Source organism: Trachemys scripta, chromosome 4, assembly GCF_013100865.1.
Source record: "Trachemys scripta elegans isolate TJP31775 chromosome 4, CAS_Tse_1.0, whole genome shotgun sequence".
In the NCBI taxonomy this organism is placed as follows: Eukaryota; Metazoa; Chordata; order Testudines; family Emydidae; genus Trachemys; species Trachemys scripta.
In genome coordinates, this window is record NC_048301.1 from 136,679,228 (window position 1) to 136,693,057 (window position 13,830).

The 13,830-nt window shown below is 47.9% G+C and overlaps 1 protein-coding gene across 1 annotated transcript in view; it reads right to left on the reverse strand.

The window, feature by feature from the left end:
• The window catches only part of IPO9 (importin 9), a 182,091-nt gene that overhangs the window by 115,836 nt on the left and 52,425 nt on the right, over positions 1 to 13,830 (reverse strand). Inside the window, 5 exon segments of the mRNA XM_034768831.1 lie at positions 1,815 to 1,840; positions 8,182 to 8,224; positions 10,874 to 11,004; positions 12,688 to 12,774; positions 13,259 to 13,429. Of these exon segments, the coding sequence (XP_034624722.1) occupies positions 1,815 to 1,840; positions 8,182 to 8,224; positions 10,874 to 11,004; positions 12,688 to 12,774; positions 13,259 to 13,429 (458 nt within the window).

Here is a 13,830-nt window from a genome sequence, read left to right on the forward strand (position 1 = left end):
CATGCGAAAGTTTCGCAGCCACTGGGAATCGTCCCATACCTGCAGCACGATGCGATCCCACCAGTCTGTGCTTGTTTCCCGGGCCCAGAATCGGCGTTCCACGGCATCAACCTGCCCCAGTGACACCATGATTTCCACATTGCTGGGGCCTGTGCCTTGTGAGAGGTCTATGTCCATGTCAATTTCCTCATCACTCTCGTCGCCGCGCTGCAATCGCCTCCTCGCCTGGTCCGGGTTTCGCCTTGGCATGTCCTGGCTCTGCATATACTCCAGGACAATGCGCGTGGTGTTCATAGTGCTCATAATTGCCGCGGTGATCTGAGCGGGCTCCATGATCCCAGTGCTAGCTATGGCGCCTGGTCAGAAAAAAGGCGCGAAAGTAGTATCTGATGGACCAGGAGAAGGAGGGAGGGAGGGAGGGCCGAGTGACGACATGGCGTACAGGTACAGGAACAGGGAGAAACACAAACAACTGTCACACAGAATGGTCTCCCCAAAGATTAAACTGGAAACCCTGGGCTTAGCAGGCCGTTGATTTCACGGAGGAAGGGGAAGCAAATGAATACAGAACAAATCTATTTTTTACATCTTAAGGTGGCAGCCGACGGTGCAGCATGAGTGATAGCCTCTCCAGTATGACGACGATGGGTACCAATCATAATATACCATCATCTGCAAAAAGGCAAGGGGCTGCTGCTGTGTAGCAATGCAGCCCCACGTCTGCCAGCCCCACGTCCGCCAGCACCCAGCATCGCCCTCGGCCTCTTCTGGGTGCTTAGCAGACAATACTGGGCAATTGGCAGAAAATAGTATATTACGACTGGTAACCATCATCATCAAAACAGTAGCATGTCTGCCCAGGTGGCCATGATTGACAGCCATACCAGTATGACGACGATGGGTACCAGTCATAATATACCATCGCCTGGAAGGGGCTGGTGCAATGCAGCCCTACGGCTGCCAGCCCCACGACTATCACTCATGCTACACCGTCTACCGCCAAAAGGCAGTTAGCAGCTGCTGCTGTGTAGCAATGCAGTCCCACGTCTGCCGGCACCCAGAGGACATATGGTGACGGTGAGCTCAGCTGAGCTGAGCGGGCTCCATGCTTGCCGTGGTATGTTGTCTGCACAGGTAACCCAGGTAAAAAGGCGCGAATCTATTGTCTGCCGTTGCTGTGACGAGGGGGGAGGGGCCTGACAACATGTACCCAGAACCGCCTGCGACACTGTTTTGCATCATCCGGGCATTGGGATCTCAACCCAGAATTCAAAGAAAAGGCGCGAACCGCTTCTCGGCTCTCTGAGCTGTGGCGCAAACGTAGTATCTGATGGACTAGGGGAAGGAGGGAGGGGGGCCGAGTGACGACATGGCGTACAGGCACAGGGAATTAAAATAAAGAACGGTGGCTGTGCATCAGGGAGAGACACAAACAACTGTCACAGAATGGTCCCCCCCAAAGATTAAACTGAAAACCCTGGGTTTAGCAGGCCGTTGATTTGACGGAGGGAGGGGGAAGCAAATGAATACAGAGCAAATCTATTTTTTACATCTTAAGACGACGGTGCAGCGTGACTGATAGCCCTCGGCATCTTTCTGGGTGCTTGGCAGCAAATACGGGGCGGTGTATGACGATGGTCTTCAGGCCTATTGCACAATCGGCTGCTCAGGGAAGACTCTGCTAACGTACGATGACCCGACTTGTAATAGGATGGCTAACAGTCGTGATACACCATTTACTGCCAAAAGGCAAGCCCCACGGCTGCCAGCACCCAGATCGCCGATGAAGGCTACCAGTCTACTGCACCGTCTACCGCCAAAAGGCAGTTAGCAGCTGCTGCTGTGTAGCAATGCAGTCCCACGTCTGCCGGCACCCAGAGGACATATGGTGACGGTGAGCTCAGCTGAGCTGAGCGGGCTCCATGTTGTCTGCACAGGTAACCCAGGTAACCCAGGTGAAAAGGCGCGAATCTATTGTCTGCCGTTGCTGTGACGGGGGAGGGAGGGGCCTGACGACATGTACCCAGAACCGCCCGCGACACTGTTTTGCATCATCCGGGCATTGGGATCTCAACCCAGAATTCCAAGGGGCGGCAGAGACTGCGGGAACTGTGGGATAGCTGTGGGATAGCTACCCATAGTGCAATGCTCCGGAAGTCGACACTAGCCTCGTACTGTGGACGCGGTCCGCCGACTAGAGCACCTAGAGCATTTTATTGTGTGGACACACACAATCGGCTGTATACAACCGATTTCAATAAAACCGGCTTCTATAAATTCGAACTAATTTCGTAGTGTAGACATACCCTATAAGAATCAGTCTTCCACCTCAGTGTCTGTTTCCCATCTGTAATACTGGAAAAGTAGTGTGCTTAACCACAATCCAAACATCACCTCCACACATCCGTAGGTGCCAAAAATCAATAACTGCCCCAAGCCAGCTACCAACACCTCTGGTCCCTCATTCATTTCCCCCAAATTTCTACAGTGCAGCTAGGTTTTCAGTACAAAGATCTGTAGGACACCAAAAACAGGACATGAGAAAAAAGGTAAGAAACTTAATTTACTATCAAAAGAGGTGGTTACTCACCCTGTGCAGTAACTGATGTTCTTCGAGATGAGTGTCCCTGTGGGTGCTCCAATCCAGGTGTTGGTGCGTCCCTGCGCCTTTGCTCGGAGATTTTTGTAGCAGTACTCGTATTGGCCATGCATGCGTAGAGCCTGCCCCCCTACTCTGAGTCTAGCTTAATAGTGCGCATGCGCGGCCGGTCTCCTCAGTTTCTTCTCTACAACGGAGGCTATGCCAACTCCGAAGTAGAAGGGAGGAGGGAGGGTAGTGGAGCACCCACAGGGACACTCATCTTGAAGAACATCAGTTACTGCACAGGGTGAGTAACTGCCTCTTCCTCTTCGAGAGATGTCCCTGTAAGTGCTCCACTCCAGGTGATTTAAAGCAGTGTGTCTCAAGGAGATAGGGACTTCGGATCTGATAAGAATGCAGTAGCTAATACAGCCCTGCCCAATCGTGTATCAGAGAGAGGGCCCTAAGTAAGGGCATAGTGTTTAACAAATGTGTGTTCAGAGGACCAAGTGGCTGCTTTACAGATGTCAGCTAGGGGAACTTTGCGTAAGAAAGCCACCGAGGCAGCCAGAGATGTAGTGGAGTGAGTTCTGATGCCGGCTGGAGGTGTAACTTTCTTTATCTGATAACACAATCGGATGCACTCAGAAATCCAGTTTGAAAGTCGCTGGGTATAAACAGGTGTCCCTTTGGAACGGTCCGCAATGAAGACAAAAAGTCTAGAAGAATTTCTAAAAGCTTTGGTTCTATTCAAATAGAAGGACAAGGCCCTGCGTACATCTAACATATGCACTGTGGCTTCGAAAGAGCTCGCATGTGGTTTCGGAAAGAAGGTTGGTTGGTGTATCGGCTCATTAATGTGGAAGGAGGAATGCACCTTTGGAAGGAATTTGGGATGTAATCGAAGGATAACCTTGTCCTTGAAAAATAGCGTATATGGTGGATCTGCCATAAGAGCTGCTATTTCTCCTGCCCATCTGGTGGAGGTAATTGCCACTAAAAATGCTGTTTTCATCAAAAGGTGTAAAAGGGGGCAAGTGGCTAGGGGCTCAAATGGTTGTTGAGTTAGGCAGGATAGTACTAAATGAAGGTCCCACGGAGGGGTAGGTGGTTTAATGTCTGGGCATAAGGCTTGGAGTCCCTTGAGGAAACGCTTGGTGATTGAATGAGCAAAAACAGAAGTATCGTTGGTTCTGTCATGGAAGGTTGTAATAGCAGCTAAATGGACTCTTATGGAGCTCAAAGAAAGGCCAGATTGCTTAAGATCCAGTTTGTAGTCAAGTATGATCAGGAGAGGTACCGATATGGGAGAAAGTTGTTTAGCTAAACCCCATTGTATGAATCGCTTCCACTTTCGTAGATAGGTGGTGCGAGTAGATTGTGTTCTGCTATGTAGGAGCACTCTTTGAACTTGGTCAGAGCAATCTAGTTCGCTTTGGGAGAACCATGTAGGAACCAGGCTTTGAGGTGAAGCATGGATAGGTTGGGGTGAAGAAATCGGCCGTGTTGCTGTGATAGGAGGTTAGGAGGTGATGAGGGCAACGAAATTGGTGATCCAATCGACATTCTGGTGAGGAACAGAAACCACGGTTGTCTGGGCCACGATGGGGCAATCAGGATCTCTGTGGCACGATCTGTTCGTATCTTTATCAGGACTCTGTGGAGAACCGGGAGTGGGGGAAAAGCATAGAGTAAGTTCCAGTGCCATGGGATCATGAATGCGTCTCCCAGGGAATGTTTGCCCAGACCTGCTCTGGAGCAAAAGTCGGGATATTTCGTGTTTTTCGCGGTTGCAAAAAGATCTATGGTTGGGTGACCCCAAATGCGGAATATGTTGCGAATGATTCTCTCATCTATCTCCCATTCGTGATCCCAGGGAAAGCGTCTGCTTAATTCATCCGCTGTGGTATTCTTCACTCCGGGAAGATAGGCAGCTGATATCCAGATGTTGTTCACAAGGCACCAACTCCAGAGCTTCAGAGCCTCTGTGCAAAGCGAGTGGGAGCGAGTGCCTCTCTGCCTGTTTACATAGAACATGCAGGCAATGTCTGTCATTATGCGTACATGTTGATTCCTGATTAGTGGGAGGAAGCGACGGCACGCATTGCGTATGGCTCGAAGTTCTGGGACATTTATGTGTAGGGAGGTTTCAGTTGAAGACCATAGCCCCTGGACTGTGCAGCGAGACATGTGTGCACCCCATCCTGTCAGGAATGCATCGGTAGTCAGTATGAGGGATGGAGAATCCTGGAGAAAAGGGACTCCAGAACAGAGGTTGGAGGGAACTGTCCACTATAGTAGAGAGTCTTTGACGCCGAAAGGTATGGAGAGGCTTGTTTAGAGCGTGCACATTCGGTCTGTAAACCGAGGCAAACCAAGCTCGGAAGCACCTCATGTATAGTCATGCATTTTGAACCACGAAAGTGCACGAGGCCATGTGACAGTAGGCAGTTTCGAGCAGTGACCTGGGCACTGTTGCTAAGTTTTGTGGCCAGTAGGCTTATGGAGTTGAAGTGGTCGGATGGGAGAGATGCCAATCCCGTCCGGGAGTTGAGGTCTGCTCCTATGAACTCCAGGTGCTGGGTGGGGCGTAATGTGGATTTGTTTTTGTTTATCTGTAGGCTGAGAGATAGGAAACAATTGACGGTGAGCCACGTGAATCGGAGAGCTTCGTCAAACGTTGAGGCTTTGAGGAGGCAATCGTCGAGGTAAGGAAAAATTATGACCCTTAGTTTCCTGAGGTAGGCAGTGACTACGGCTAGGAGCTTGGAAAAAACACAGGGGGCCGTGGACAGTCCGAAGGGTAGAACCCTGTATTGAAAATGTGTTGAGCCGAGGATAAAACGAAGGAAGCGTCTGTGGGCCGGATGTATAGTCACATGAAAATAGGCATCCTGTAGGTCGAGGGCTGAAAATCAATCGCCCTGCTCCAGCGCTGGGATTATGGTGGTGAGAGTAACCATCTTGAACTTTTGCTTTTTGATCAATTTGTTGAGCCGCCTGAGGTTGCCATCCCCCAGTTTTTTTTTCTGTTAAGAAATAATGGGAATAAAAGCCCTTCCCTCTGTGTCGTTTGGGCACAATTTCTATTGCTCCCAACTGAAGGAGATGATGTACTTCTTAGAGGAGCAGTTGCTTGTGAGAGGGGTCCTTGAAGAAGGACGGGGAAGGTGGGTGGGTGGGAGACAAGGAGAGGAAGGGGATAGAGTAGCCAATTGTAACAAACTCTATAACCCACTTGTCAGTGGTAATGCTCTGCCATTGATGGGAGAATGGTCATAGGCGGTGTCCAAAAATAGGTGTATGCGCTGAAGTGGGAACGCTGTTTTCTAGTCCCTCGACCAGAAGTTCAAATCTGCTTATTAGTTGGAGGGGGTTGAGGCGTCATCGAAGAATTGGGGGGACGACGCTGGTATCTCTGTCTCTGGCGTTGTTGTTGTTGTTCCTGTGATCTACAGAAATGCTGTGTATATGCGGAGTAGCGTGGACTGGTGGTAAGGTTGATATCTATATCGTCGCCTTCTGGTCGTAAGGGTTTGGATTCCTAAGGACCGGAGGGTTGCCCTCGAGTCCTTCATTGAATGAAGTACGTCGTTCGTGGTGGAAGCAAAGAGTTTGTCACCGTCAAAGGGAAGATCTTCAATGGTACTCTGGACCTCTCGAGGAAAGGAAGAGGAGGAGAGCCATGAACCTCAGTGCATGACCACTGCTGTGGCGGTGGATCTTGCTGCAGTATTGGCTGCATCGAGGGCCGGTTGAAGAGTGGTACATGATATGATTTGTCCCTCGGAAACTAGAGCTGTGAATTGTTGTTTCTTTTGTTCTGGAATGTCATCAATAAAGTCCATGAATTTGTTATAGTTTCTGTGGTCATATTTTGCAAGAACTGCAGTATAATTAGCAATACGAAATTGTAGCGTTGAAGATGCATATACTTTACGACCAAAGAGGTCCAAGCGTTCACTTTCCTTGTTGGACGGGGTTGAGTGGGATTACTGCTGTTTGGTCCTTCTGTTGGCTGCATCTACTACCAAAGAGTTTGGCGCTGTCCTTAGAAGGGATGAAGTACTTGCGATCCGCTTGTTTACAGGTAGGTAGGCTTGTAGCTGGAGTCTGCCAGATGGACTTAGCAGGTTCTAAAAGGACTGCGTTGATTAGTAATGCAACCCTAGAGAAAGAAGAGGGATGTAGGATGTCTGTTAACTCATGCTGTTGTTCAGGGACCTCCTCCAAGTTATTTCTCAATTCACTGGCAACTCTTTTAAAAAGGTCTTGACATTTTGAGAGGTCATCCGAAGATGTTGGGGAAGGGGGAAGTAAGGCTTCTTCAGGCTTTACCTCCGGCTCTACTGGAATAGGAACAGGACGTGATTGATCTTGCAATTGTGACGGTGCTGCCTGGTGTCTTGTGTGAGTGTCAGGTTCATCAGGTGGTGGTGCTAGGCAGGTGTTGCGCCTGGTTGAGGTGGAGTGGCACATGTGTTCTCGAGGATACGATGCCCATGGGGCCTAATATTGCCATGGTGGTGGGAAGGGCATAGGTGGTACCATCCAGGGGTTCACCCACCAGGGGGCAGGATCCTGAGAATAGGATGAGGTAATTTTTCTATGACCTCTGTTGACTGGGGTCTGAGGATGGGAGTCTTGATACAGTGAAAAATCCCCCTGCGGTCTGGCTTCCTCCTCACTGGAGGAAGACTGTTCAGACCCTGATTCAGCCATTGGAGAGAAGCAGGCATTCAGTAGGGGTGACTGCAGGATAGGTGACACAAGCAGATCTCTTGACTGAGTAAATTGCCGTGCTGAGGCTCCTGTGTGAGGTGAAGGTTGTGCAGGAGGAAGCTGCTGTGAAGAGAAATTCCTCTGCACCGGTGTTTTGAGCCTGGGCTCACTGCCAGTCAGCTCAGCGGGTGTCGATGCTGGAGCTGAGAGATCAATATCAGCCTGCAGGGGGTCAAGCAGGTAATGATATGTCGGCACTGCGTCCATCAGGGTGCTGAATGGTGCCAGAAGAGAGGCAGGCAACTGGAAGCCTGAAGCCTCGGCACCGGATTTTTGTGCTGCCGCCGCAGCCGGATTTCACACAGTCCTGGAGGAGCCCGGCGCGTCAAACGTGCTCAAGCAGGGAAGCACAGGGAGGGAAGCGGTAGATCTGCCCGGAGAAATCTTGTCTCACAAGGTTTCCTTTGTGGATGACAAAAGGTGCCCTCTTTTTGAAGATTTCTTGTGCTTCTTCAAGGTGGGGGGGCTGTGGCGGTCAGCGGAGCCGGAATCAGGACCTGGGTCTGAAGCTGACCCTAGAGATTTCTGAAGGAGGAACAGTTTCAATCTAAGCTCCCTGTCCTTCCGTGCCCTGGAGCTAAGTTTACTGCAGTGGGCACATCTTTGGGGGATGTGGGTCTCCCCCAAACACTTTATACATTGTGAGTAGCCATCTGACAGGGGGATAGGCTCCTGGCAGGTAGAGCAGGGCTTAAAGCCTGTGGAACCAGGCATGTCAGAAGCGGCTGCGGTTGATAGGAATGAAGAAAATTTTCTTTAAAAAAAAAGATAGAAATGGTAACTAACTATGATTAACACCGAACTAAAAACAAACTAACTAGAAGGGTAATTGTAACAAGAGGAAAGAAGTTCTTAACAAGTCTGCTGAGCTCTGTCTCAGGCCGGGGACAGTAGAGAAGGAACTGAGGAGACCGGCCGCGCATGCATACTATTAAGGTAGACTCAGAGCCGGAGGCAGGCTCTGCGCATGCGTGGCCGATACGAGTACTGTTACAAAACTCTCCGAGCAAAGGCGCAGGAACGCACCAACACCTGGTGTGGAGCACCCACAGGGATATCTCTAAGAAGAAGAACCAGTACTTCCTTTTTCCCACCCTTCACCTCTTGCCTAGTTAGACTGTAAGCTTTTCAAGGCATGGACTCTCCCTAACTATGCACCTGTATAACATCCAGCACAACAGTTCTCCAATTTCAACTAGGGCTTAAAAATGCTACCATAATTCAAACAAAACAATAAACCAGAGGGATTTGCCACAGAACGTAGGTCCAGCTTGCTACAGAATACACTGGGCTTTAACAAGAGGATATGGCTTTAGTTAGAACTGAACTGGAGACCATAGGTGCTTTTGGCTACGATTCTTGAAAGCAATCCTACTCATAAAGGCACTTAAGCATGTGCTTAAGTATTTTCCTGAATAGGAATGCTCTAACACTGAGGTGGGCAAACTACCGCCCGCGGTACCCTCCTGCCCGGTCCTTGAGCTCCCGGCCGGGGAGGCTAGCCACCGGCCCCTCCCCTACTGTCCTCCCTCCCCCGCAGCCTCAGCTCACCGTGCCACCAGCGCTCTGGGTGGCAAGGCTGTGAGCTCCTGCTGGGCAGCGTTGCCTGGCCTGTCCCGGTGCTCTAGACTGTGTGGCGCGGCTGCCAGTCCTGGTGCTCTGAGCAGCATGGTAAGGGGGTGGGAAGCGGAGGGGGGAGGGGGTTGGATAAGGGGCAGGGGGTCCCAGGGAGCAGTCAGGGGACAGGGAGCAGTTGGATGGGGCGGAGGTTGGGGGGGGGAGGGGGGCTGTCAGGGAACAGGGGGGGGTTGGATAGGCATGGGAGTCCTGGGGGGCCTGGCGGGGGCAGGGGGGTTGGATAGGGGTCAGGGCAGCCAGGGGACGGGGGGTTGGATAGGGGGCGGTCAGGGGACAAGGAGCAAGGGGGTTGGATGGATTGAGGGTTCTGAAGGGGGCAGTCGGGGTGGGAAGTGGGAGGGGGAGGGGGAGGATACATGGTGGGGGCCAGGCTGTTTGGGAAGGCACAGCCTTCCCTACCCAGCCCTCCATACAGTTTCGGAACCCCGATGTGGCCCTCAGGCCAAAAAGTTTGCCCACCCCTGCTCTAACATAAGTATTTTCTAGAATTGGAGCCTTACACAAATTAAGAGCAGCTGTATAGAATATTCCGGATTCACAATCGTTGGCACTCCTGCTGAGTGTCACCATTTCCTCTGCGTTTGCTATTTGATAGCTATGATAAGGATACCAATGCACAGGTTCCATGCATAAGAACGTGGAAATTCTGTAACATTCCTCCACATCTCTGAACACACACTCCTCAGGCTCAGAGACTGAGTAAAAGTCATTGACACTTGTATTTCACTATGTTCTCCAAGCAGCCTGCTCAGCCTTTGCAATATTGTCCAAGAACCCCAGCTCTGAACCTTCTCTCCACTGAGGGAGTTCTGAGTTAGGTTCGGCAGCTCATACTTTTGGCTCTCCAAGCCTTGGCTTCTATGTTGTTCTCTAGGCAGCACGGCCTACTCTTCTAATTCTCGCCCTGCTATAAAGCTACAGCTGGATTCTTACTTTGACTCCCTTATCCAAATCTGCCTGGCTCTATGAAACAGTGCAAAAAGAATGCACCGTAATCCAGTTAGCTCGTTCTTGTGTGGAAACATGGAGAGCTGAAGAGGGCCCCCACCCTAATTTAGGCATTAGTGCAATATAAAGGTTAAATAATAAAAGATACAGGCAGATCCTGGCAGGGCTGAGACACAAAATGTCCAACACCCAAAACAGCAAAACTGCAACTTCCACAGCATCTTGGAAAGATGCCAGTTTATCTAGACAATGAACCACAGAATCCACAGGGTCCTGACTGAGAAGAGTGAGGCAGGTCAGACTTCTAAAAGATACTGGATCCAAGCTATCTACAAACTCAGGAAGAAAACATCATCAGTTTACACTTGGTTCACATTTTCACTGTTCTCTTTGCAACCGTAAGGACCAGATTTTTTTTTAGTTAAAACATTCTGTAGCATAATTCTGCAGCAAGAAATGAATACCACAGCATTGGAATCATGGAACACACAGGGTCTTGGCTGTAACCAAAAAGCTGTCACGATACACGGCATACATTTGTGAAGATTCAAATCACCTTAATTAAAAACAAACATTCCCAGTCAGTCAGAATTAATACACCACATACCAACCAACAAACAAAATTTGACTCCCACCACCTATTTGTCTGCCATCATAGAGACAAACTACAGCTCTCTCTCGTGTGCATGCATGCATGCGCACACACACACCTGAGACCGCAGATGACAGAGTTGTCTTTGTTCTAATCATATGCCTCTACAACTCATTCAGACAAAATGGCTCATGTTAACATTGCAAGATGTTGAAGTCACAGCACTCTGCAATTCAAAATGTGTAATGCCAACAAGGGTGACATTAGCCTTGTTTTTCTGTCTCAATGTTAAGACAACATATATGTGGGTATTAATTATTACTGTATCACACTATGTGCTTACCTTTAAGACCTCCATCTTAAATCCGCTGTCAGATGTAGGGCCATCAGGCATCTGTAGGGCCTGAACAAAGGCCTCTGTGAACTGCTGCACTACAGGAAAGATCAGGACTTTGGCTGCACCCTAGTCACAACAAATACAAGTAGTATTGAATTCTATATATTAATATTATCATAGCACTTGGGCCTCTCAGTCATGGACTAGGACACCATTGTGCTAGGCGCTGTACAAACAGAACAAATGGACAGTCCGCAATAATTAATAAATTTACATACACTCTATTAAAAGCTGAAGCTCACAGACAGCAATGGAAATCGTACCATTATGTTGCCACAAAACAAAACAGAGGCTGATGACAACTGCTGTGCATTTAGGAGTCACATGCAGCTTCCGGGGGTATTTCTTCACAATGACTGTCAAACTGACTGGCTTCTCAGTCTGGAAGCCAGCAACAATTACAAAGCAGAACAAGCTTTTCAAAAACTGTCTTAGTAATAATAGCTGGCATGAAAATTGCTGTGTTAATTTCTCTGGATAATATTTAAAAAGCATTTTGGCTGCACTGTAAATGGTGTTAGGTGGAGCAAGATTGAAGTCTCCATGTTGGACAGAGTAAGAAAAATCAGAGACATCAAAACTTACGCAATAATATAAAGGCACTGGTCATGACTCCATAAGTAAGCCAGTTAAGTTCCACACTTAAAGCAGTCATCAACATCCTTGTTATTAGTTCCATATTCAGAGTAAGTGCTGAAATTTTGGGTGTGATATGCTATACTCTTTTCTTCATATATAGAGAGTGAACCCTACCCTACTTTAGGGACAAAACTAAAGTCAACCTTAATTGTGGAGCTAATGTGACAGTCATGGAGTGGTTATGTATTAATCTATGTAATAACCATAGGACTATTTTAAGTGACCTGGTCAGTGAGGTAAAGTTTCTGTATAACTATGGTGGATTGCTGGAATTTCTTGTATGACTGTTTTCAGAGTGATAGCCGTGCTAGTCTGTATCAGCAAAAAGAATAAGGAGTACTTGTGGCACTTTAGAGACTAACAAATTTATCTGAACATAAGCTTTCGTGGGCTAAAACCCACTTCATCGGATGCATGCAGTAGAAAATACAGTAGGAAGAGAGATATATACACACACAGAGAACATGAAAAAATGGGTGTTGCCATACCAACTATAAACTAGACTAATCAATTAAGGTGGGCTATTATCAGCAGGAGGGAAAAAAAACTTTTGTAGTGATAATCAGGATGGCCCATTTCGAACAGTTGACAAAAAGGTGAGTAAGAGTAGGGGAAAAATTAGTATGGGGAAATAGTTTTTACTTTGTGTAATGACCCATGTAAAAACTATAGGAGAACAGAGTGATTCCACCTGGACCCAGGTGACCGCCCAAGGCCCAAAACCTAAAGAGGGGGTGCACTGGAAGAAATCAAGAGTCAGAGGTGCAATTTGCTCAGTAACTGTGACAGCCATGATGAGGCCCTCCAAAATGGACCATATAGGTCCTTCTTCCCCAAACTACAGCACTTAATCTGTGTCCCAAGTTCCAAGTAAATCTATTGATCAGTTTAGGAATTAAAATTAAGTGTGAAGAAGCCAGTTGCATTGAGTTTTGCACCTGAAGTAGAGATTCGGCCACTTTGAGTATAAGAGAAATATAACATTCTCCCCAAAATTACAGTACTATAGAATAAATATTCTAAGTTTCCAAACAGATGTTAATTTTACACCTGCTCAGAATCATTTCCTGCAATATACAATGAACTCATGAACTGAAAAATGAAACTTACCTTCTCCAACTCCTCCATGTTACAGATCATATGGGCACATGTGGTGAAGATCTCTACTGCACGTGACCTGGTGCGAATACCATACACCTTGTAGAAAACATATAATATGTCTCAAGTGTGACAAGAAGAGAAATGCTGGTGAAATCAGGGAAGTGAAAGTGTGTTTAATCACTAGCTACCATTAACCATGCTCATATGTTATCCTTAACACACACATTTCAGAGATTTCTCTTTCTTCAGCACAGTCTAAATTTGAACAAGTCATCAGCTAATTTCCTAACACTGAACAGTGAACCTGAAAACTCCTAAGAGACACTGTAGTAACCAAAACTGCAGGAAAAGGAGAGAGAGATATCAGAATCCAACACAATCTCATTCTCACTTACCTGAAATACCCTCTTAATGCATTCAAGTAGATCATCACAATATTTAATTATTTTCAAACACATGCCATCTAGCTACATCTACATTTCTTTATTCCTTCAGAACAGGCACCTCCCTCCCTAACCTCGCAATATGAGTCATTTACTTAGTACCACTAACAGTGAAGACAAATAGTTCTTTTCCATACCTCCGCCATCGTGAAAATTTTGTACATCTCAGGAAGAATAACAGGAGCGACAAGTGGCATCTGTGTGTCTGTCACTTCGCGGGTAAACTCTAGGAAGAGAAACAAGTAAAGAGACGGGTCCACATACATTTGAGCATTATCTCCCAGGTTCACACTCCAATTCAGTTCAGCCTCAACAATAGAAGTGATTTTATTCTTTGTTAAACTTTAATTTACACCAATGTGTAGGGCCCTACCAAATTCACAGCCATGAAAAACATGTCACGGATCATGAAATCTGGTCTGCCCCTATGAAATCTGGTCTCGTGTACTTTTACCCTATACTATACAGATTTCAGGAGGGGAGACCAGCGTTTCTCAAATTGAGGGGTCCTGACCCAAAATGGAGTTGCGGGGGGGTGACAAGGTTATTTAAGGGGGGGTTGCGATATAGCCACCCTTACTTCTGGGTTGCCTTCAGAACTGGGCAGCCATAGAGCAGCAGCTGTTGATTGGGCGCCCAGCTCTGAAGGCAGTGCCCCGCCAGCAGCAGTGCAGAAGTAAGGATGGCAATATCATACCATGCCACCCTT